Below are 25424 nucleotides of genomic sequence, written 5' to 3' on the forward strand. Positions count from 1 at the left end.
GATAGAGACCTGGGTCCCCCACTGTTGTACTGCACCAACCACTACACTACTCCAGGGACCTGCATTCTGCTCCACTAGACCTGACTTTAACATCTGCAGCTGTCATAGAGGCTGGAAATTCATATTTTTATTCACATTTTTTTTGGAGGGGGGGGGGGTGGAAGGGGGTCAGTGACCACTAGGAGAGGGGGTCACACCTGATTCCCTCCAGTGGTCATCTGGTCATTTAGGTCACCTTTTTTTTTGCCGCCTTCGTTCTGAAAACAGGTCTAGACCAAACATCTTGGTTTTAATCCTGGACGTTTTTGCTTTGTTCCATTATGTCTGTGAAACATCCAAGTGTTAGGCAGGCCCTGAAACCGCCCCAACACGCCCCCTTGTGATTTGAACGCACTTCTGATGAACTTCATAGAAAAATGTCTAAAAATGGGTTTCAAAAATACTGTGAGAAAAACGTCCAAATGCTGCTTTATGCCACTTTTTTTTTAGACGTTTTTCTCTTTCGAAAACGAGCCCCATGGTATCAGCTATCTAGGCCACATATTTATATAGTATTTCTTTCATGAGAAAAATTTGACAAAAATGTATCAGCAAAAGGCATTGTATATATCAAGGAATTGAATATGGATAAGAAAAGATAACTCTTGCTCCTAAGTCTCCTGTATGGAGAGTCTACATCACTTCATTTATTATATTTGATATTCCACTTATGGCATGACCTTGAAGTGGATTACAAGGTAAACTGCAAAACACATGAATTACATATAAAACAACAGTTGATTTATTTAGTTCTTGGATTGTATGCTGAAATCCAGTTGATTTTAGCAGAGTTACAGTCGATAGTCTTGTGCTTTCTGATCATTGGGTTTTTAATCCAGCCCTGCTCATATGGAAAGCTCAAATGTCCTAAATGCCGAGCCAGGTTCTAGCATCTAATCTTCCAACAGTCCTTCTATTGAAACAACCATCTGAAAAACCTCTATTGCTCAGTTTGATGTTTTCCTTCTTAAGGGATATGAATGGAGATATTGAGGGGCATAATCGAACGAAAACGTCTATCTCCATGGGCGTTTATCTCCGAGAATGGGTCCGTGAAGGGGCGGATCGAACCGTATTTTCGAAAAAAAATAGACGTCCATGTTTTATTTGACAATTTGTGAGCTGGGCGTTTTTGTTTTTCAGCGATAATGGAAAATGAAAGCACCCAGCTCAAAAACGAATAAATCCAAGGCATTTGTTCGTGGGAAGGGCCAGGATTCGTAGTGCACTGGTCCCCCCTCACATGCCAGGACATCAACCGGGCACCCTAGGGGGCACTTTTACAAAAACAAAAAAAAAGGTAAAAGAGCTCCCAGGTGCATAGCACCCTTCCCTTGGGTGTTGAGCCCCCCAAATCCCCCTCAAAACCCACTGCCCACAAGTCTACACCATTATTATAGCCCTAAAGGGTGAAGGGGGGCACCTACATGTGGGTACAGTGGGTTTGGGGGGGTTGGACAACTAAGCATTAAGCAGCACAATTGTAACAGGTAGGGGGGGGATGGGCCTGGGTCCACCTGCCTGAAGTCCACTGCACCCCCTAACAACTGCTCCAGGGACCTGCATACTGCTGCCAGGGAGGTGGGTATGACATTTGAGGGTGAAAATAAAAAGTTGTGAAACATCATGTTTTGTGGTGGGAGGGGGTTAGTGACCACTGGGGGAGTCAGGGGAGGTCATCCCCGATTCCCTCTGGTGGTAATCTGGTCATTTAGGGCACTTTTTGGGGCCTTATTCGTGAAAAAACAGGGTCCAGGAAAAGTGCCCTAAATTCTTGCTACAAACGCATACTTTTTTTCCATTATCGGCGAAAGGCGCCCATCTCTCCTCGGCCGATAACCACGCCCCAGTTCCACCTTTGCCACGCCTCCGACACGCCCCCGTCAACTTTGTACGCTTCCGTGATGGAGTGCAGTTGAAAACGTCCAAAATCGGCTTTCCATTATACCGATTTATTCGTTTTTGTGAGATAAACGTCTGTCTCCCAATTTGGGTCGAAATCTAGGCGTTTTTCTCTTTCAATTATAAGGTGGATTATGTCCCAGCTTCTGTAAATAGGTATGCAGTTATAGAGTAGGGCCATTCGTGTAACATAATTGGCATTAAATTGGTGATAAATACCAATAATTGGCATTTACAAGCACTAAGGGGTCCTTTTTACAAAGGCGCGTTGAAAAACGGCCTGTGGTAATGTAGGTGTGGGTTTTAGGCGCGCGCAGAATCATTTTTCAGTGCACCTGTAAAAAAAAGCCTCTTCCATTACTACTACTACTTATCATTTCTAAAGCGCTACTAGTCGTACGCAGCGCTGAGGTAAAGAATTTGGGCGGTAATGACCTATGTGTATCAGATGCCACTTGGCGTGCATTTGCTACGTGCGCCAGAAAATAAAAAATATTTTTCAGACGCCCGTATTGGACGTGCGCCAAAAATGAAATTACCAAAAGAGCCACGCAGTAGTCTGGCGGTAAGTCCAGTTGGGCACGCGTAGGCGCCTATGCGGCTTAGTAAAAGGGGCCCTAAATGGCACTAATTTGACGTTGTGCGTGTAACAAACTTATGCCTGTATTCCTTGAACAGTGCACCTCATTTCTCTCATGTGCAATTGCAAAAGGGGTGTTAACGTGGGAGGGGCATGGACATGTTAGGGGTGTTGCGACTTCTGGTGCTCACTATATAGAATGGTTCCATTTACACGCCCAGCTGCAGCATTTAGGCACACCATTTACGGCAGCCGTAGACATAGCATAATTGGTTACAGAATACTAGCTTGGCACCCAGTATTTTAGTAATCGAAGGGCCCTTTTACAAAGCCGCATTAGGCGCTACGCTTGTGCAGTGTGCGCCTAAATGAGACTACTGCACCCCCCTGGTGGTAATTTTAGATTTGGCAAATCCCCATTACAGCTGGATGATTTTATTTCCTCCCACGTGTCTTTTCTGACAGTAATCGACAGTTGGCATGCGCTGACCAGTCACCGCGGATGTAGTACATGAGCCCTTACCACTAGATCAGTGGGTGGCATTAAGGGCTCATGCCAGTTTTGGACACGTGCCAGTTTCAGTTTTACCACATGGCCTTTTCCCGTCCCATTAAAAACAAATCCCTTTTTTGCAGAGACAGTAAAAACTGGCTCATGCGCCTGATACGTGTGCCTACACTACTGCAGGCCACTTTTTGCCGCAGCGTAATAAAAGGGCCCTGAAAATCTACAGGAGTCCACAATACATGGCAATAAAATAATCACTCAACAGACATAGTCACGTTTAAATATCTCGTGTTCATCACCTTTGTATATCTCGTTTTTTTAGTGCCAATTTTTAGCAACCTATGTTGAATTTACCCCTATATGCATTCACTATTAATGCTACCAAGGCCTAAGTACTGCTGAAGCTGCCCTGTGCTCTGCTCTGGTAGACTTACGAGAAAATACTGGCACCATGAATGAGCACTTTCACACTTCACGAGCTGTCTTGTGCCGATTTTCATTCATCGCAACTGGCCTGCGCATTTTGAAAATGCTTTCCCATGGATCTGGCGCTGTGCAAGTGGGAGGAGTGTTTGGCTGATAGGAGGATTGTACCACCTCCCCCTTCTCCTGGAAGCATCCTCAGTGTGTGAAGGGCCCCTTCTTCTTGAGATGATTCAGTTGCATTTAGAGGTGTGATTTAGGTTGGTGATGCTGGACTGGGGGAAGCAATTTTTGAGAATTTGAGGCCTGGCTAACACTAGCATGGGTTTAGTGTTTTCCTTTCTCTTACAGCTCAGAAATAAAGAAATTAAAAAAGGAGATGGATTTGGAGAAAGAACTGCAAAAAATGCAGGAGACAAAGACCGAGAAGAGCAAGTAAGCACTGCCAGTTTTATCTCTGTATCATCAGCTGTTAAAATGATTGACTAATATGTGTATATAAAAATCATCAAACCCAGTATCCTATTTTCAACCTTGGCCAGTCCAGGTCATAAGCACCAAAACAGATTCCATGCTACTTAACCCCAGGGTTAATGCAGTGACTTTCCCCAGGTCTCTCTTAATAACCGTCTATTGACTTCTCCAGGAACTCTTCCAAACCTTTTTTTAAACTCTGGTGTTCTAAGGAAAAATTATGTCGTACCTGATGTTTCTTTCCTCTAGTCCTACCAGACCAGACAAGTGGTTTGTGTCTATCAACCAGTGGATGGAGGCAGAAAAAGAAAATGGTCCCAAGTGATTCACCCCTTAAGGATATTGTGCAGCCATAGAATGTTCAGTATTTCGATTAGCAAAGCAGTGGTGCTCATGACCATAGGTTCGGTGGATATAGAAAAACTCAAGATGACTTGGTTCATTCAGCTAATAACTATACCAATCGTAGAGGCATATTCTCCACTGACGAACAGGTAATGCACCAAGTCAGGAGAAGCAAGCAATGGTGTTCACTAGAGAAGACTGATGAGTGTCCAAGAGGGGCATAATCGAAAGGGGCGGCCAAGTTTTCCTGAGGATGTCCTCACAGGATATCCCGACGAAGGGGCAGGGAAACCCGTATTATCGAAACAAGATGGGCGTTCATCTTTCGTTTCGATAATACCGTTGGGGATGCCCAAATTGCAAAATTTAGGTCGACCTTAGAGATGGTCGTCCCCGATTTTCTGCCATAATGGAAACCGAGGACGCCCATCTCAGAAATGACCAAATCCAAGCCATTTGGTCGTGTGAGGAGCCAGCATTCATAGTGCACTGGGCCCCCTGACATGCCAGGACACCAACCGGGCACCCTAGGGGGCACTGCAGTGGACTTCAGAAATTGCTGCCAGGTGCATAGCTCCCTTACCTTGTGTGCTGAGCCCCCAAAACCCACTCCCCACAACTCTACACCACTACCATAGCCCTAAAGGGTGAAGGGGGGCACCTACATGTGGGTGGGTTTGTGGTGGGTTTTGAAGGGCTCACATTTACCACCACAAGTGTAACTGGTGGGGGGGGGGGGGGAGATGGACCTGGGTCCGCCTGCCTGAAGTGCACTGCACCCACTAAAACTGCTCCCTGCATACTGCTGTCATGGAGCTGAGGCTGGCAAAAAATATTACATTTTTTTTTTTTTTTGGTGGGAGGGGATTGGTGACCACTGGGGGAGTAAGGGGGAGGTCATCCCCGATTCCCTCTGGTGGTCATCTGGTCAGTTCGGGCACCTTTTTGAGGCTTGCTCGTAAGAAAAAATGGACCAAATAAAGTCACCCAAGTGCTTGTCAGGGATGCCCTTCTTTTTTCCATTATCGGTCGAGGAGGCCCATGTGTTACGCACGCCCCAGTCCCGCCTTCGCTATGCTTCCGACATGCCCCCGTGAGCTTTGGTCGTCCCCGCGATGGAAAGCAGTTGAGTATGCCCAAAATCGGCTTTCGATTATGCCGATTTGGATGACCCTGGGAGAAGGATGCCTATCTCCCGATTTGTGTTGAAAGATGGACGCCCTTCTCTTTTGAAAATAAGCCTGCAAGTGACCTATAAAAAAGGAAATCCAAGGACAACCAAATAGGGAGAGGTTCTGGACTGGTCTAGTAGGATTAAAGGAAAGAAAAGTATCAGGTAAGATATCATTTTCTCTTCTTTAACGTTCTTGCCAGCCCAGTGCAGACAAGTGGGATGTAGCAAAGCAGTCTCCCAAAAAGTGTAGGACCAAGGCATCTGAAGAGAAAATAGCCTGTCCTCAGTCAAGAAGGGGAACACTAGGGCTAACCAAGGGCTAACTGGAAACAAAAGCGAAGAGTACTCCAGTATTGAGAGAAGACTGAGAGGCAAGGGCCATGAATAAATGAACAGCAGCAGACAACTTTTGTGCAGGAAGGAAGAAATATGTGAGTGACCTCCACCCACTCCAGGAACACAATGCAAAGTACCAGAAGTAGGAAACCTTTTGAAGTAGGAATGAGAAGGGGACGAAAGAAAGGTAGAAGCCCCTGCAAGCAAAACAATAGACAGAGATCTCCATTTAACAAAAATCGAGCCTAGGGAAAATGTAGGCAGTGGCAGAACAAACAAAGCATTCCCTTGATGGAACTTGAGGGAAAAACTATATCCTAGTCTGAGCTAGGATACAGGAAAAACAAGTTGTACCCATCAGAGAGGTGCGGAAGAGGTGTAGACACACTGAATATTGCAAGGAGATGCGGGGACATATGGATTGTGCAGGCTGAGCAATTGAGGCCATCCATGAAACCGTAGGCCACCATTGCCTGGCTTAATCTCGATAGTCTACTCACTGTCCTTACCCAGCCAAACAGTCTGCTGGAAGCTAGTGCACCATAGCCAACTGTGGTAGGTAACAAGAAGTAGACAACCTCTGGAGCCCTAAAAAAAATTGTCCAACAGGAGCCATACAGGAGAGTGGGGAAGACTGTGCTCCAGAGGCAGAAGGGATGCTGTTATTTCAACAGGCTGCCGTGGAAAAAACATAATGCAGAAAACTGTAGGCACCTTGGAAGCCAGTCAGCTACCACATGTGAGCCATGGAGGGAATGTTTTATAGTCGAAATCTACCAGTCACTGGTGCTTTGTGCCATCCAGATGGGTGTTGGCACATTTGCACCATCCAGGTGTGCACTGTAGCTGTGCCATCCAGGTGAATATTGTAGCTGTGCCATCCAGGGTAGCATTGCTGCTGCACCATTAAGATGAACATATTGACTGTGCTGTCGACATGCATTGCATGTGTCCAGACGAGCAGTGCAGCCTTGGCATCCAAGAGAGACTTACAGTCATGCCTCTGCCACACTCCCCGAAGGGAAAGCAGTAGTCAATATGCAGCACAATCATGTGACATGAAATATAGCTGAATGCACCCCACAGTTAAAACACTCTGAGAGCACTATTAAAGAAAGAGAGTGACAAGCTAAATCTCAGGAATTGGCCCCAAGAGGAAAATAAAAAGTGAATGAACAGGAAGGGCAGTAAAGTGAAATACAAGAGGGATCATGAATGGCCCTAAACAGAAAACAGAGGCAACTCTCCAAACACTTATTATATGATATGCAATCGACTGAAAAGTTCCAGAAGGCAATAAGATTTCTCCCAAGCTGCGGTCACCACAACCAGCGCCATTTTCATTATAGGAGTGAAGACCACTCCTGAAGAGAGAAAATAATTTCAACTGGCAAAGTAGCTGAAGCCTCAGGGAAAATTAAAGGAAACTCACAAAGGAATCACCTATGCTCTTTTTTTTTTTTTTTTTTTTTTAACTTGGCAGACTTTGCTGGAACAGACCAAGTGGCAAGGAGAACCATTAGCCCACCAAAGCTTATGAAAAAAAAAACTACCAAAATAACTGCTATGAAACTAGGAAGGAACACAGTGGAAGAGAGCCATTCACCGGAAAGAAAGAGGTAAAGAAGAAAATATTGTGGCAGAAAGTCTCCTCCGGTGAAGAAAAAGAAACGCTCTCCCAAATGTGCAGGGCAGCAATTGTTTCCACTGTCTGGTGACCATTGGAACAAAGAACAGAGCCGTAGAAGGCTTTAAAGAGAAATACAAACTTACCTCCCTGAAAATTTCTTAAATAAAAGGAAAGCGTTGTTAGTGAGTAGCCTCCACAGAATCCACATATTCTCACTGCAGAATTGCAGGACCGGGGTGGGGGGCAGGGAGAGGAACTCAACACCACAGAGTGTCCCCCCAACTGCAGTTAAAAAAAATTATATCTCTATATATAAAAGGTCAGCTGGGGTGCAGAGCTCCTTGCAAGTAAAGCAATTAACTCCTCCCACAGTTGTTTTCTCAGGCACCTCGAGTGGTTGCCCTGGGTGATTAACAAGGTCAGCTGGGGTGCACACTCTCTCAAACATACACACTCCGAGGAAAACCTTGCTAGCGCCCGTTTCATTTGTCAGAAACGGGCCTTTTTTACTAGTATATATATATTTAAAAAATAGTATACTGCATTCTGTACCGACACCTAGGCATTAACTGCATCAGAAACTGCTGCGCGGTCTGTCAACCATCTGCTTGGAGACAGAATATACTGAACATTCTATGGCTGCATGATACCCATAAGGGGTGAATCACTTAGGACTATTTTCTTTCTCTGTCTCCATCTGCTGGTCGATGGATACAACCCACTTGTCTGGACTGGTCTGCTATGGATGCTAAGGAACTGCTTTTACCACATCCTCTGGTAATGTGTTTTAAAGCTTAATTATGCTTTGAATGAAAAACATGTTTTCTCCTATTTATCTTAAATGTAGTACTTTGTAAGTTCATGGTATATCCCCTAGTCTTTTTATTTGTTGAAACACTTTTTATTAAAGCTTAGTGCGTGTTAATAGACATTAGCATGTTCCATGTAGCCTATAGGTATAATGTAGGGCATGTGGCATTTAGTGTGCGCTAAGCTTTAGTAAAAGGGCCCCTCAATTTGTGTTTATCTGTTCTGATCCACTGAAGATTTTTTTTTCAGTTTGTACAACAGCAGAGTTATATATTTTTTTTCTTTTCCTTTTGATGATTGAAACTTTTTCCTTTTCTCTTTTGTTTTTTTTTTATGCTTTTAATTCTGTTTTATATCAACTGATTTTATGTAAACGATCTAGATAGTTTTCTAATACATGATAAATAAACATGAAACTTGAACCATGTAGACTGCACAGAACTTATAACGAGTATCTCAACTTTACCATTCTTGATGTCTACTCAGGATTTTATATACCTCCATCTCCCCTCAGTCATCTGTTCTCCAAGCTTTAACCTTTCCTCGTAGAAGAGTTGTTCTATCCTTTTTATCATGTTGATCACCCTTCTTATTCCATTTTCCTTATTGTCCATACCAAACCGGTTCAGAGGAGTGGATTATGTCTCCCTGCCAGCATATGGAGCCAGAGAACAACTCAAAGCTGACTTCACTCCCATGATACTGGAGCTGGTGCTGCCTTCAGCTTTCCAGTATTTCTCTGGCTTCAGTACATGCTGCAGGCATGTGGCCTGGTGCAGCAACTAGGGGTAGGCAGCTCCCAGGAATGCTGTAGGTCCAGATTCCCATTGGAGAATAGACTGAGTCTGGAGGATGCTACAAGCAATAATCCTTTTGGGGCTGATTTCACTCCCACTTTGGGAACTGACTAGAGGGCTAGGATTGGCAGGCAAGACAATGCTGTTTGCTGATGGGAACAAAGCTGAGGAGCTGAAGGAAACTAGTGCCCTGGCAAATGTGTTGTATTTGCTCAGGGATGGATTTCATCTGCTGGACCTGACAGCAGGACACATTACTGACGCCATTATTGGCGAGATGAATTTTCTGAGCCACCTTATTTGGGTCCCTGATGTGTAAGGGCAGAAATAAGTAGCTGTAGTTCTACTGGGGGTCAGGTGGAGCACCTCCTAGAGTGGACCTCATGTTGGCTTGGCAAAACCACAAGTCAAGCAAGTTCTTTATCCAAAGAAAGAACAGAAGGAGCTGGGGATGCTGAGTATCCTGTTAGAACAAGGATTGACATCCAGTCTCCTGTGCATGTTCCTCCTGGGAGTCTGGATATGCCCTGTTCCCTTTTCTGAAGAGGCCAATCAGGAGGCGTACTTCACCATTTTTCCCAGTTAAATTCCTGCTTGGAAGATCCCTTCCATTCGCGTTTACATCCTTGGTTGTTGGGAGAATAAGGATACTTGGTATTGGGTGATGCAACCTTTGGTGGTGCAAAAGAGAACCTCATAGGAGGCTTATCTTGAACCCTCTGCAATTTCAGGTTTTGGGGGACACTGCTCCCTCTTGAGAGGTTTATTTCTTCATCCTCCACAGGAGATTGGGGCGAAGCTAAACTTGCAACTCTCTGAGGGCAAAGATTAGTTCTGAGATACAGGCACAGAAATTCCCTCACTACTCTTCAGATGGGATATTCTTGGGAGTAAAACTGCTATTTGGAACCTTAGTCCTCCCTTACTTTCAAACCTTTAAGGGTAGCATCTCTTAAATTTTGGGATAGAGGTTTATCTCCTTGGGTAATCTCTGTGGCTGACACTCCTTCTAAGTTGGTGGCTTGTTGGTCACCTTTGAGATATTTGTAAGTGCCCAGGTCCTTCTAAATTTTGGAATAGGTCTTTTTTCCTATTGATGTGTCCTAATAAAGCATGTTGGTCTTTAAGGGATCAATTCTGAGAGACATCAAAGAGATGATCATCTCTGACCATACCAACAAGAGTTGGCACGTCACAGAAGGCCAGCTAGCCCATGTGGTCAGTAAAGAAGAGTCCTCGTAGGCAGACTTAGACTCTTGTCTTCCAGAGGATACTGGTAGGAGAGTGCCCTTATCTGTAGTTCATCTCTAAGTTCCTCAGTGAGGGTGTGCAAGTCTAGAGGCTCAACTTTTTTGGCGTAGGAAAACTGTTGTGACTTCATGCTTGGTCTTGGTAGAGCTTGGATACATTCTATTTATCTGGTCTGGCGTGGGCAACCAGGAAGGGAAAATTTGGACTTAACTGTTAATTTCCTTTCCTTGAGTTCTGCCAGACTAGTCCAGACCTCACCCATAGAAGCCATGGCAGTGAAAAGTTTTCGATCTGACAAATTCAGAAAGCTAACAGTGACTAAGCCCACTTTGAAGATAGTTGTTGCCTTGGTGTATGGAATTCTAATTCCTGGGTTATTTTGACAGCATCAGGTTTATCTTTGTGGAAACCCAAAACCTAAGAATTGCCTTCAGTAGTCTTAGCTTTAATTATAGGGTATTGAGGAACTGAAAGCAGCACCAGACCCTCCTACAAGGGGAGTGAAGATAGCTCTGAGCTATTTTTCTCTGGCTCCTTCCATTGGCAGGATATAACCCACTTGTCTGAATTTGTGTAGCAGGATTCAAGGAAAGGAAATTGACTGGAAGTCCAAGTTTCGCCATAATTCTTTTGAGATGCAGTGACCAGAATAACACGCAATACTCAAGGTGCTGTAACAGCATGGAGTGCTATAAATCAATATGATATTCTTTGTTCTGTATTCCTTTCCTAATATAAGGTCCTGATATTTATTTATTAGGATTTATTTACCGCCTTTTTGAAGGAATTCACTCAAGGCGATGTACAGTAAGAATAGATATAAATGTTCCACAGCATAATTTTTTGTGCAGAACTTTTATTCTGTTTGATTCAATGCTCCTTTAACATATAACACCACCTCCTACCAATTTAATCTACCGTATCATTGTGATATAATTTGTACCCTATATCACAGTATCCCATTCGATATTCTCCTTCCACCAGGTCTCCGAGATGCCTCTTTCTCACCATTATCTTATATGTTAGGCTTTTATCACTTGTATATAGACATTTCAAGGTGTGTTTTTTGTTCATATTGATAACCTGCTTAGCAGTTGATAGGACTAATTTGTCTTTTCTTCACTACAAGGCTACTTTGGCCTTTATTGCAGCCTTGCTATTAGGATACCCAAAGTTTTTCCTATTTTGATAGTATCTTTCAAAGATACTCTACTCTAAACAAAGCACTCCTGAGTGACTGTTGATTTTCTTTTTTTTAATTATTTATTTATCACATTTTACATTATCATTTAAGTACAATTCTTGAAACCAGAAAAGATGACAGTTGGTCATTTATAATTATACAGGAATTATTTAAAACAATCTTAATTAACTCAAATCAAATCATTATCCTTTCTCATCTTTAGTCCACAATGTGGGGGGGGGGGTTAATAACTATACATCAGGAAATTTACAATTTTTCAACAGTGAAAAAGGAGGTAGAGCAAGAAGTCCAAGTGTTTTAACTTTACGGCGTAGAAGTTATTACAGGTCCTGGTGGTGCAACGAGTGAGCTAACTAATTTAGATTCCAAAAAAGAGTTCAATTGTTTAGAATCGTAAAATATATATTTAACAGAATGCAGTTTTATAACACATTTGCACGGAAAATTTAACCAAAATAGCGCGCCCAATTGCTGAGCCTTTGGGCGAAGTTTGAGAAATTCTTGTCTTTTTTTCTGCGTAACCTTCGAGATATCAGGACACATTCGTACTTTATGTCCTAGGAAATTCTGTTCTCTATGTAAAAAATATTGCTTCAGTATCCAATCTCTGTCGGGTTGTAGAATGAATGTAGCAGTTGTAAGACCCGCCATATCATCTTCTATCATTTGTGTCAAGTTTATATCCCCAGTTTCTACTGGGGGCTCTACTCTTTCTGCTTGTTCAGAGTCTCTCTTCAGAAAAGGTGTACTGTAGAATATCTTTGAAATAGGAGGATATGACTGCTCGGGTACTTTTAAGACCTCTAAGAGATATTTTTTAAAGGTAGTAAGAGGTGATATTAACGGCTGCTTTGGAAAATTTGTGACTGTTGATTTTCCATGAGGTTGTAGCTTAAACTCCACTTTTTTTTTTTAACATTAGGGCCAGCAGTCTGATTCTACCTTAGTTAAGCTGGAGCCCATATTTTCAGAATAGGCCCCCCCCTTTTCTCAGTATGTTCCCAGTTCCTAACAAATGTAAATCCCTCTTCCTTGCACCATCGTCTCATCCACGCATCGAAACTCTGGAGCTCTGCCTGCTTCTTGGGTCCTGTGTGTGAAATGGGGAACATTTTTAAGAATGCAGCCTTGAATGTTCTGGATTTAAACTTTTTTTTTTTGTACCTAAAAGCCTAAATTTGGTTTCCAGAACCTCCCTCCCTCCTTCCAACACTTGTGTATATCATTAGTGCCCACGTGTACTACGATAGCTGGCTCCTCCCCATCTCTGTCTAAAATCTTATTTAGGTATTATTATTATTATTATTATTTGTAGCATTTGTATCCTACATTTTCCCACCAATTTGCAGGCTCAATGTGGCTTACATTTGCTGTAATGGCGGTTGCCATTTCCGGTTAACAGGATTACAAATGGTATTGCGTTGAGGTGCATACATTCATGGTAACATACATGGAACAGGTCATGGTATATATATATATACCATGTGCATACATGCATGGTAAATCAGAATACATTATGGTATTGCAAGAAGGTTCCTGAGTAATAAATTGGGTTATAACATACATTAGGTCATCGACTATAGAGAGACCCTATTCGACATAAGGTTTAAAGTGGTAGTGCTTGATCATTAATAGCAAAGAGGTTAAGCAGTCATGCGATTGTGTATAATGTTATTATTTAGTATTTAAGATGGATGTTTATGGTATGCCTTCTTGAAAAGATCTGTTTTCAGTAGCCTTCGGAAGATGGTTAGGTCTTGCGTTGTTTTTATGGCCTTCGGTAGTGTGTTCCATAGCTGCATGCAGATGTATGAGAAACTGGTCGCGTATGTGGATTTGTATTTTAGCCCTTTACAGTTAGGATAGTGGAGATTGAGGAATGTGCGTGATGATCTTTTTGCGTTCCTAGTAGGCAAGTCTATAAGGTCAGACATGTAGGTCGGGGCTTCCCCGTAGACGATTTTGTGGACCAAGGTGCAAACTTTGAACGTAATTCGTTCTTTTATTTATTTATTTCTTTATTTATTGCATTTGTATCCTACATTTTCCCACCTATTTGCAGGCTCAATGTGGCTTACATAGTTTGTTATGGTATAGTCATTTCAAGGTAATGTGTAGACTTGTATTTTACCAATGACTAGCAATAATCATTGAATTCCAACCTTGCCTGCTCCGTATTCACTGATAATGCCTTGTCTGTGGAACCTCTTTGTTCAAATATGCATGACCCATCATAATAGTAGCTACATATGTCTGCTGTGTAGAGCAGTTTTATGATGATTCCTTATCTATCATTAAGTTGTTAGGCTGTATAACAGAGCTTGGTATCTCATTCCTGTATCTTCTTCAGGGAGGAAATTCAGCGACTCAAGCAGAAGGTGAAGAAGTTGGAGGCAGAGCTGGCAAAGGAAAGGCAAATAAATGAAGTGAGTATTGCGTTCAGTTCTGGTCGCCGTATCCCAAAAAAGATGTAGCAGAATTAGAAAAGGTTCAAAGAAGAGCGACCAAAATGATAAAAGGGGATTGAACTCCTCTCATATGAGGAAAGGCTAAAGAGGTTAGGGTTCTTCAGCTTGGAAAAGAGATGGATAAGAGGAGATTTGATTAAGGTCTACAAAATCCTGAGTAGTGTAGAACGAGTAGAAGTAAATCGATTTTTTTACTCGTTCCAAAAGTACAGAGATTAGGGGACACTCGAAGAAGTTACACGGAAATACTTTATTTTTTCACTCAACGGATAGTTATGCTCTGGAACTCTTTGCCAGAGGATGTAGTAACATCGGTTGGCGTATCTGGGTTTAAAAAAAGGTTTGGACAAATTTCTGGAGGAAAAGTCCATAGTCTGCTATTGAGACAGACATGGGGAAGCCCCAGGATTGGTAACATGGAATGTTGCTGCAAATTGGGTATCTGCCGTTTACTTGTGACCTGGCTTGGCCACTGTTTGGAAAACAGGATACTGGGCTAGATGGACCATTGGTCTGACCCAGAAGCTTTTATAGAACTACTGTCTTTCCCTGTTCTTTTGAATCAGGGTTTAAAATTACTTGCCACTCTTGCAGATCAAACAGCGATTTTTTTTTGTGTGTGTGTGTGTTTCCCAATTGCTTAACTTGTTTGTATTTTATTTTTTTCCCCCTGCAGGCACAGAAAGAGCCACACAGTCCTCAGGTTTCCCAGCAAGACTCTGCCGACTGTGTCAACAGTGTTCTGTCTCGGCTTTTGTCTGACTCTGCTAATGAATCCAAGGAAGACCAACGGAGGCACGAGGCAGCAGAACTAATCCAGAGCCACTGGAGAAAATATAAACACAAGGTGAGTTTTTAATTAGGTTAGTGTTTTTCACAGGATGTTGGAGATGACAGGACCAGAAGCCCTGGATTGCTTGTGACGTGTAAGAAAGGTAGTGTCCCTGTGGTCCAACTTTCGAGAGCCTGGCTGTTAGAAACCTACTACAGTCCTGTGGCATTAAGAGGTACTGTAATGGCTAGCTGTAATTTTGCCTCCTACATGTTTTCTCTTTAGAATAATGCATCAAATGTCCCCTACGCAAGGCCGTAAGTTTCGAGAGGAGGCAAATACCGTCCAGTTTCCGCAAAACAGTCTGTAATCCTGGCAGAGCGGGCTGTTTCCAAGCCGCCACAAGTGCCATTTTGCTTGCCACAAAAACCTGTGTAGCAAATCGGTGTGTAGCATTCTGGATTCCCGGACGTTTGAAGTGCAGCAGACAATAGTCCATTTTCATTGGATAAGTTACCTCACATACAAATTTCAACACCTCTCTCCAGTACTTCTGTGCATGTGTGCAAGCCCACCAGATATGAAACATATCTCCTATTGCTCCATGTTTTCTCTTTAGAATATCCTTGTGGGGGGGGGGTTTTGTTACATTTGTACCCTGCACTTTCCCACTCATAGCAGGTTCAATGCGGCTTACATATTGTATACAGGTACTTATTTGTACCTGGGGCAATGGAGGGTTAAGTGACTTGCCCAGTCACAAGGAGCTGCCTGTGCCTGAGGTGGGAATTGAACTAAGTTCCTCAGTTCCCCAGGACCAAAGTCCACCACCCTAACCAGAGGCCACTCCTCCACTGTTGCTACTATTTGAGATTCTACATGGAATGTTGCTATTCCACTAGCAACATTCCATGTAGAAGTCGGCCCTTGCAGATCACCAATGTGGCCGCGCAGGCTTCTGCTTCTGTGAGTCTGACTCACAGAAACAGAAGCCTGCGCAGCCTTCTACATGGAATGTTGCTAGTGGAATAGCAACATTCCATGTAGAATCTCCAATAGTAGCAACATTCCATGTAGAATCTCCAATAGTATCTATTTTATTTTTGTTACATATGTACCCTGCGCTTTCCCACTCATGGCAGGCTCAATGTGGGTTACATGGGGCAATGAAGGGTTAAGTGACTTGCCCAGAGTCACAAGGAGCTGCCTGTGCCTGCAGTGGGAATCAAACCCAGTTCCCCAGGACCAAAGTCCACCACTTTAACCACTAGGCCACTCCTCCACTTTTTACTTTTATCAGTTACAGATACTCCTTAACCACTACACCTCGTCAGGACTTTTGACAGTGTTTTGATAGAGGATCAGAATTTGGCCAGGGCAATAACTTTGTTACAACAGTGACAGGGGCAGGAGTGAGAAGCGAAGGATATATGGGATGTCAGAGGATATTAACTTCTTTGTTCTAAATCGCTAAAGTACTAGAAAAAGAGGGGGCCTTTAACAAAGACGCACTGGCATTCCTGTGCTAAATGCTAGAGACGTGCCTTTGTAAAAGACCCCCAGAATGATTTTGTGAAAGGCTGGGGGTCCAATATTCAGAAAATGCTGCACTCCTAAATTTTTGCTTCTAAGTTAGCCTCCTAAATGTTTGCCTATTTTTAGCCGGATTTAGGAGCGTAACTTTTCAGCTGAAAATTCATCGTAATTTAGGAGCTTAAAAGTTATACCCATAAATTTAGGTCTCACACTCATTTGCCTACATTTTATGAGCCTAATTTGAGTCTAGTACTGAAAATTAGTGCTAATCTCCCAAATTCTTTTCCCTGCCCTAAATAGCGCCTGTTGCCAACCACTTTTTATGTTCCTAAATGTAAATATTTAGTGAAATTTTGAGTAAAATGTTATGAACTCAGTCCTAGTAAATTTTTAAAGAAGCCAATTTGTGAGCATAACTCTCAAACCTCTCCCTGTTTACAAAGCCACGCGGCAATACTGACACAGCCTCTTCAAATGGGCTGTGTCGGCATTAGCTCACCGGCAGCCAGTAAGTAGCATGGCTTTGTAAACGGGGGGAAAGTTAGGAGCATAAGTGCTTTGAATATTCGGCCCTACTTTTCTAAATAAAATAGTCTTGGCAAACATTTGTTTTTTTTTTATGGGAACAGTTTACCTAATATTATGCAAAGTGACCCGCCATATTTGGGGTCCTGCACCACAGCTGTGGAAAAATCTGGCTATTGACAACATAAAAAGTCCATGACATGTATCTGGTAAAGGATGGTTAATGGTGGTGCTTTTTGTTGAATTTTGTTGTTGTTGAAAGCAGTTCAGGATGTTTGAATGTTTCTGCCTCCTCCTTTAGGACAATGGAGAGTAACCTATCACACAAACTACTGCAAATTGACAGGTAGCACCAAGATTATCACTCTACATTAAATCTTTTCTTTATTTAGAAAAGTCCTCAGGGACTCATTTATTTGCAGAGCATCAACAGTAGAAATGAAAGGACCCGACATGATTCGTGTTTCGACGGAAGTACCGCCTGCCTCAGGGGTCGGTCCTTAGCCACTGTAATGTATATTTCAATATTGTTGTACTCTGTACGTTGGATTTTAATATAATCTGTAATCCACATTGAACTCAAGCCTATTTTGGAGATAATGTGAGATATAAATGTCATAATAATAATAATTCCAACACATACAGTCATAATACAAAGTGAGTGTACATGTGATAAAATGAACACTGGATAATAAAAACATAGATATGTCTATAAGAAGACATGTAGACGTGTCTATCCTAAAACATGCCTGTGCTGGCATATAAACCCAGACATATGTTAAGTGAGCATATAAATCAATACAATATAGGTAGAATGAAAAATCACAAAAACATGATATAATAAAATATATAATAAAACATACAAGCCTATTGCTACCTGTCTTCTCACAGTAGTTTTTATGTGTGATGGCTTTTGTTCTTCTGTTTCCTTTTGCGTAATGTTATTTGAGTATAATCAACCAACACGGTTTTTTAGATATGAAGGTCTCTTACATAAAGTTATCTGAATGACTCGAGAGCTGTTTTCAGTTACCATCGTTTGTCCACTTACAGTCTCCATTTTTTCTTAGTAGCATGCCTGGAGTCCAACATAGATCAAGGTGTCCAAACTAGTCTGGTTTTCAGAATGTCCACGATGGAGGAAGTGCATTCTAATATGTCTTCAGGGCTGGCTTGACTATTAGGCAGACCGGTCAGTGGCTTAGAGTAATAGCTTCTTGGGGGAGGGGAAGCAAAGATCAGCTGCAGTCAAAGCAGAACAGTAGGGTCCTGAAAGCCAAACTAACTTAAGGAACTTCTGACACTTAGTGAGGTGGACAGTCTTTCATCGTCTTTCATTTACGTGGGTAAGCAAGATACAATCTGTGGCATTTACCAGGCTATCCACAGACAGCCTCCATTACAGGTAAGTAACCTTACTATAATTGATATTGGGGTGATCATGATTCAAGAATATAAGAATAGCCATACTGGGTCAGACCAATGGTCCATCTAGCCCAATATCCTGTTTTCAACAGTGGCCAATCCAGGTCACAAGTACCTGACAGAATCTCAAAGAGTAGCAACATTCCATGCTACCAATCCAGGGACAAGCAGTGACTTCCCTCAGGTCCATCTCAATAACAGACTATGGACTTTTCCTCCAGTAACTTGTCCAAACCTTTTTAAACCCACAAAGTCATATACAAAAAAAACAAAACAATAAACATCAATTAAAACAATAAACTTCACCCTTCTTACCCCCACAAAATGATGCTATCAAATAAAAATAGCCTCCTAAACTTGAAAACACTGCCATCAAGTCAAAAATGCTCTCCAAAGCATCTAGTCATTGAGTCACTTCTGACAGCAGAAATTGTTGAGTTTAATTCTTAAAATTTTTGGGGGAGGGGGGTACTAGGAGCCTAGAACTAAAGGGAGGTACAAGGCTGAAGATCTGGCTAGGATGTCTAGTACCAGCTCTATATATCCTAACATTTATTGACGTGCTGACAACCAGACCAGTTTGTAGCCCTTGAGGATCCTCCTTGTTCACTTTTAACAGCAGCAGCTGCCCTCCAGTTGCTTTCTGTTGGTACGTTTGCTTTGCTGCTGATCTGTGTGTCTCTGGGGCTTAATTGTTTCTTTTCAGTAAAAGCTACAAAAAGAATGTGAGATCAGTGGCGTACCAAGGTGGGGGCGGTCCGCCCTGGGTGCACGCCGCTGGGGGGGGGGGGGGTGCCGCGCACCTGTCAGCGTCGTTCGTTTCCATGCTCCCTCTGCCCCGGAACAGGTTACTTCCTGTTCCGGGGCAGAGGGAGCATGGAAACGAACGACGCTGACTGGCGCGTGGCACCCCCCCCCAGCGGCGTGCACCCGAGGGTGAGGGGGTTCTTTTGCCGGGGTGGGGAGGTATCCTTTCGCCGGGGGGGGGAGTCGCGCTGCATGGGGGGGGGGCGGCTGCACCCGGGGGGGGCGGGGCGCATCGGCGATCCGCCCCGGGTGTCAGCGCCCCTAGGAACGCCACTGTGTGAGATAAAAAGTGGTGAATGCATGTAACAGCCTTCCTATGAAGGCAAAAACAGTAAAAGAAAGCACAAAAGCTTGGTATAAGCACAGAAGATGCAAAGAAAGGAAGGGAAAGCCATGGATCGACGGAGGTGTATGGTACTGCAAAGGAAAGCAAACTTAGTGGGTCATGAGAGTCATATCTGCCATCCTACTTCTATGTTTCGTATGAATCTATCAATAACAGACAAAATTATATGCTATTAATTTGAATTTTGTTTCTCTTTTTCAGAGAGAAGAAGGTCATTTGGATGAGGTAAGCAGTTGTGGTGCGTCTAAGAAGCTTCCTTCAGTATTCATGGAAATTCCTTCAGAGTGCAGGAAGTTGCAGCTGCAAGCAGACACATTAAAGATATGGGATGACGTGCCAAAGGAAGGCAGGGCAAAGAACTGAGTGAAGAAAGAAGAGCCTAATTTATTACAGTAACAGAGACCAAAATAGCTCTGAAAATAAGAAAGCTTTTAATAGAGTAAAAAAAGGATAATTAAAAACACATCCTTAGACTGTATATTGTTGTGTTCTTCTCGCATAGTGCATCTTTGGTACGTCCAGACTAATATGCTCTCTGCAGTGTTACAAGAATATGAGAACATTATTTACTGGATCTTAGAAATATGCTGATGGTAGAATTAATAATTAAGTTGCACTGGCTGAAATTCATCATTTAAGCCATAGGCTCTTTAACTTGCCCAATGTAAAGGTTGGGACTTTAGGTCAACCCTAGCTTTTTTTCTTGCCTTCACAGCATATTCTCTTGTAGCAGCAGCATCCTGCCAGGTTCATTCTTTTATTTATTTTTGTCCGTCTGTTGCCTCATTGCCCTAGTCCTGTAGGCAGAGCCAGGACAAGCTTTTTCGGCACCCAGAACAGATATTCAGAATTAAAAACTTACCTCCATCTCCTCATCTTTTTGGTTTTTTTTTTCAATTTGAGTTTGCTTTAGTAGAGAGGGTAAGGGAGGGTTGGTTGGAGGGAGCAGCAGTTCTCCTCAGCACCTTCAAAGGTTCAGATGATCTGTCAATCAAGGTGGGGAAAGGGGAGGCCAGCAGGCCATTGGTGTCTCTGGTCAGAAGTATTTAGGGTGGCAGTGGGTGGAGGAAAAGAAAAGTCAGATCCATACATTATGCCCACCACTGTATTACGACTTTTCCCTTTGCTTTTAAATTGGTTACAAAAGGCAATAGAAGAAAAGGCCCCTAGAGCCTTCTCTACATAAAGAAATCACCCAGAGATTATCAGCTATCCTGTAAAACTACCATTACAACTGATAGCATCATTCAACTAATTATTCTACATGGAAGTGAAGTCTGAATGCTGTACATTATTAAAGAGAATCCCAACCTCCAGTTCTGTAACGCATATTCTACATGACCCCGGGCTGTGGTGGTAGGATATTTCCCCTTACAGTTCACCATACAACAAAAAAATCAAATTGTGTTTTCAAATCAGGAACAGTAATACTCTCCTTGTACTTCCATACACTTTGCAAAATAACTCAAAGCCCAACATAAAAACATGCATAGCCTATATTGCAAACATAATAAGAAAGCTAACTGCCTGCACTAAAGCTGCAGCAATCCTACCTTTACACTTTGCCCATAGGGGGTGAGATGAGGAGATAGAAAGTTGATAGGTAAGTGAAAAATTAAATGGAAGACTGTAGAATGAGAAAAGAGAGTGAAATTTGAGTGCACAGACAGGCAGAAAAGAAATGTCAGAGAGATATATAGTGAGGGAATGGAAGAAGACAAAAGCAGAGAAAGGACAAATGGACAGCTCCTACTGGAAAGAGAGTTAGTGGATGATAGCAAAGCAGAAAAGAGAAACTGGGACCAACATGCTTGCAAAATTAAAATGGCCAGATAACAGAGTAGGAAAAAGTATCTTATTTTGAATTTATTAACTGTACTATGTTAGCTGTGGGAAATGTGCGTTGGGAATGTCTGTGTTTTGTTCAGTACAAGAGGAAATGCTTTTCTGTTTTTTTTTTTTATTTCTCCCATGTTGTGGTACACCCCAAGTTTGACTTGGGATTCCCAGTTCAATTTTTGTCTTCAAACTTGTATTTCTAACTTGTGATCCCTTGCTCTGTATTTGATGAGAGTTTGGCTGTTTGTATTTGTACCATTTGTGTGTGACTGAATTGTGGTATTCTGTTTGCATCTAGTTTCTGTGTAGAATTCTGCTTGTTCTGTGTTACCAGTAGTAGATGTATTCAGTGGTGTGCTGGAGCCGGCTTGGTCTGGCTCGCAAGAGCCGCTTGTTAAATTTTGACAGCTCTTGCGAGCTGGTTGTTCTTGGGGGCGAGCCAGCTCCATTACGGGAGGTAAGCATGGCAGGAGGGCGCCATCACAGGCCATGCTTACCTCCCCTCCCGCTCCCAAACATGTCCAGTGATTGTCCTTCGCCCCCACCGTCCCCTCCCGCTCCCATCCATCTTTTTTATTACATCTCCGTTGAAGCGCGCGTTATTTAAAGCCCTGGTGCCCATCTCCAGCCTTCCCTGTTTGCTTTGATGAGTTTGTTCGTGCCCTTAGTCCCGCCTTCTGACGTCTGACATCAGAGGGCATGAACGAACTCATCGAAGTAAGCAGGGAAGGCTGGAGACGGGCACCAGGGCTTTAAATAACGTGCGCTTCAACGGAGAGGTAATAAAAAAGATGGATGGGAGTGGGAGGGGATGGTGGGGGCGAAGGACAATCGCTGGACATGTTTGTGAGGGGAGGGGCAGGGGAGGGAGGAGAATTGCTGGGCATGGATGGGTAGAGGGGGCAGGGGAGAGAAGAAAATTGCTGGGCATGGATGGGTAGAGGGGGGCAGGGGAGAGAAGGCAATTGCTGGGCATGGATGGGTAGAGGGGGGCAGGGGAGAGAAGACAATTGCTGGGCAGGGATGGATAGAGGGGGGAAGGGGAGAGAAGAGAATTGCTGGGCATGGATGGGTAGGGGGGACAGGGGAGAGAAGACAATTGCTGGGTATGGATGGATAGAGGGGGGCAGGGGAGAGAGGAGAGTTTCAGGACATGGATGGAGGGGAGGGAAGGGAGAGAGAAGAAATGCTGGACATGGAGGGAAGATAGAGGAAGGAGATTAGATGAGGGAAAAGGAAGTGAGGAGAGAAGCTGCACATGGATGGAGAAAATAGGCAGAAGCTGGATCCACTGTACAGTCAAGTCTGCGGAGGACCAGAAATGAAGAAGAAAGGAGGAAAGAAAAGAAATAAATGGAAAGGAAGCCCTGGAAACGGAGTCAAGGGAACAGATAGAGAGCAGCAGAATCAGATACTGGACCAGCATGATCAGAGAAACAAAGTCACCAGACAACAAAGGTAGAAAAAAAATAATTTTATTTTCATTATAGTGTTTGGAATATGAGAATCAAGTGCTGAACGTTAAAAGTTTATATTTATTTACTTATTTATGGCATTTTATCCCATATTAAACGTGAATTAGATTGGAACCTGTGATCATTTAATTTTTTTTCCTGGAGAGAGTAATGCATTGCCCCCCCCCCCCCCCCCGGCTATAGCCAGCTCTGCAATTTGGGGGTGGGGGGGGGGCGCAGAGGTGGACCGGGGAAAGAGCCTGTTGTTAAAAATTTACCAGCACACCACTGGATGTATTGGCCTAGGGCTAGTGTAATGTTTTTAGTGTTGCCTGTTCATAGGTAGAATTCATGTTTCAACCATAGGAAATGGTGCTATTGTTGTATGATAGGTTTGCCACATACATGTTGAGTGGGGATTTTTTTCATTCGAGTTTTGTATTAATTTCACAATGTGCCTAGTAGTGGAGATATTTACGCTGCTATTACTAGAATTGAAATATTTTTTTTTTGTTTGTGTGGTAACTTCCGTGGAGAAAAATTCTACTTTTGATCTGCACCTGTTGCGGTGGGATGAGGGAGAGATTTTTGTGGACGCAAACTATGAATGAGGGCCATGTATTGAGGATGTCACATATGCGGGCATTGTCTGTCTGGTGTGTCCAGACTAAAGGGTGAGAACCACTGTTCTAGGCACAGTTTAGGCCTCATGAAGGTATTACTCCCTTCTTACTCCCTTTAAAGAGGCTTTTCTTTCCTAAACCTCTTCCCTGCTTCTCACACCCTTCTCAGCCTGACTCCTTTCTTTCCATGATTTTTCCCCGACTCCTTCCTTTCCTTGGTTCTCCACCCTCCTCATCCTCCCAGGATGAATAGGCCACGATGAAAATACCCATGCTTGATCATTCGTACTGGCCAGTGGCAGGAGACTCAAATCTGACATTTTTTATCATCCGTGCCAGCCCAGCCCAGATAAGTGGGTTATACGCCCCCCGCCAGCAGATGAAGCCCAAGGAAAAACACCTTGTAGCTGAGTTCACTCTCCTTATAGGGGGCTAGTGCTGCCTTCAGCTTCTCAGTATTTCTATGGCTCCAGCAGAGGGTGCAAGACAGCAGTATTTGCTGATGGGAACAAACTAAGGGAAACTAGTAGTCCTCAGATGCCCTAGTAAGTGCATCAGATTTATATGGGGTGGAGTTCCCTTGCAGGACCTAGCACAGGACACATGATTGACACCATTATCGGTCGGAGGAAATTGCTGAGCCAACTTGTTTTGGGACCCTGGACTGGAAGAATCGGTTGTGGCTCTATAGGGGTCAGGTGGGGCACCTCTATGAGCGGACCTCATGTCAACTTAGTGAAACTCCAAGACAAGCAAGTTCTTCAAAGAACAAAAAGCAGGAGCCAGGGGGAATGGATATCCTGGTAGAACAAAGAACTGGCATTCAGTCTCCTGCAAATGTTCCTGCTGGGAGCCTGGATAAACCCTGGTACAGTTTTTGAGGGGGCCAGTCACGAGAGATGCTTCCCTTTTGAAGCCTCTTCAAGTTCAGGGTTTTTTTGTTTTTGAGGGGGGGGGGGGGCACTATTTCCTTTGAGTGATCTGTTTCTTCAAGCTTCTATCGCCACAAGAGGTTAGGATGAAGATAAACTCACAAATCTCCCAGAGGTAGAGACTGGTTCTAGAAGGCAGTCACAGAAGCATTCTTGTTACGCTTCCACATTGGCTACTCTTTTTTTTTTTTCATGGGAGTTGAACATGCAGGACTACTATTTGGAACCTGGGTTTAGGCCTGAGGGCTCAGTTCTCCCTTTCTCTCAAGCCTCACAGAGTAGCATTTTTTTAGGCCTTGGGAAAAAGATTGGTCTCCCAGGGCCGCTGAGAAACTGAGCCGGGCCCAGGGCAGGGCCGCCCCCCCCCCCCCCCCCCCCACACACACACACAAACAATTGTCGTAACTGCCCCCCCCCCCCCCCCCCCCCCCCACGGATCTCTGCCACCGCTGCAACTTATACAAATACCTTGGCTGGCAGAGATCCTGAGGCCCCGTCAGCAGAAGAGGTCTTCCTCCAGGCTGCTCTTCACTATTCCCGTTGCCTGCCCCTGTGGCTGTTTTTCCGCTCGGCGCATGCTCGGTTTCAAGAGCAGCGCTGGAGGAAGAGCTGCAGTGTTTGATCCTCTGGGTCCTCCCTAGCCTCCAAGGGAGGTCCGGCGCCGGAGTTTTCTCTCTCCAGCTCCTCTCAGGACACGATCACCCAGGTCCTGTCAGGAGCAGGAGAGAGAGAGAGACCCCGGCACCGGGCACCCCTTGGAGGCCTGGGCCTGGGGAATTTTGCCTCCCCTACCCCCTCCTCTCTGAAGCCCTGTGGTCTCCTTGGGTAATTTGAAGGAAAGGTATCTTTGTGCCCAAAGGTCTTCTCCTTCTGAGGGTGGTGTTTTGTTCTGTTGGAACTGGGCTTTATTCTGATGGTTAAATAAACCATGTGATGTATCTAGTTCAGGGCAGGGATAGCCACTCTTAAGTCACTTTTCGGTCATTCTTGAGATGTTTGTAGGTGCCCAGGTCCTTTTAAACTTTAGATAGATCTTTGGTCTATTGATGTGATCTAATAAAGTACAGTGGTTTTTAAGGCAACAATTTCAGGAAACGTCAAGGAATCATCTCCTTGGACCACACCAGCAAGAGTTAGCAAGCCTTAGTGTGCGGGCTAGACCACTAAGAGCAGGGGTGTAGCTAGGTGGGGCCACGGGGGCATGGGCCTCTGCAGATTTAGCCT

General features: G+C 43.8%; 1 protein-coding gene across 2 annotated transcripts in view; it reads left to right on the top strand.

Moving 5' to 3' along the window:
• Positions 1-25424, top strand: part of IQCE (IQ motif containing E) — a 65750-nt gene that overhangs the window by 30268 nt on the left and 10058 nt on the right. For both annotated transcript variants that reach the window (XM_030211298.1, XM_030211297.1), the window contains exons 16-19: positions 3804-3887; positions 13824-13899; positions 14618-14788; positions 19554-19577. In XM_030211298.1, coding sequence (XP_030067158.1) covers positions 3804-3887; positions 13824-13899; positions 14618-14788; positions 19554-19577 — 355 coding nt within the window. The remainder of the gene's footprint in view (positions 1-3803; positions 3888-13823; positions 13900-14617; positions 14789-19553; positions 19578-25424) is intronic.

This window comes from Microcaecilia unicolor, chromosome 8 (assembly GCF_901765095.1).
Source record: "Microcaecilia unicolor chromosome 8, aMicUni1.1, whole genome shotgun sequence".
NCBI lineage: Eukaryota > Metazoa > Chordata > Amphibia > Gymnophiona > Siphonopidae > Microcaecilia > Microcaecilia unicolor.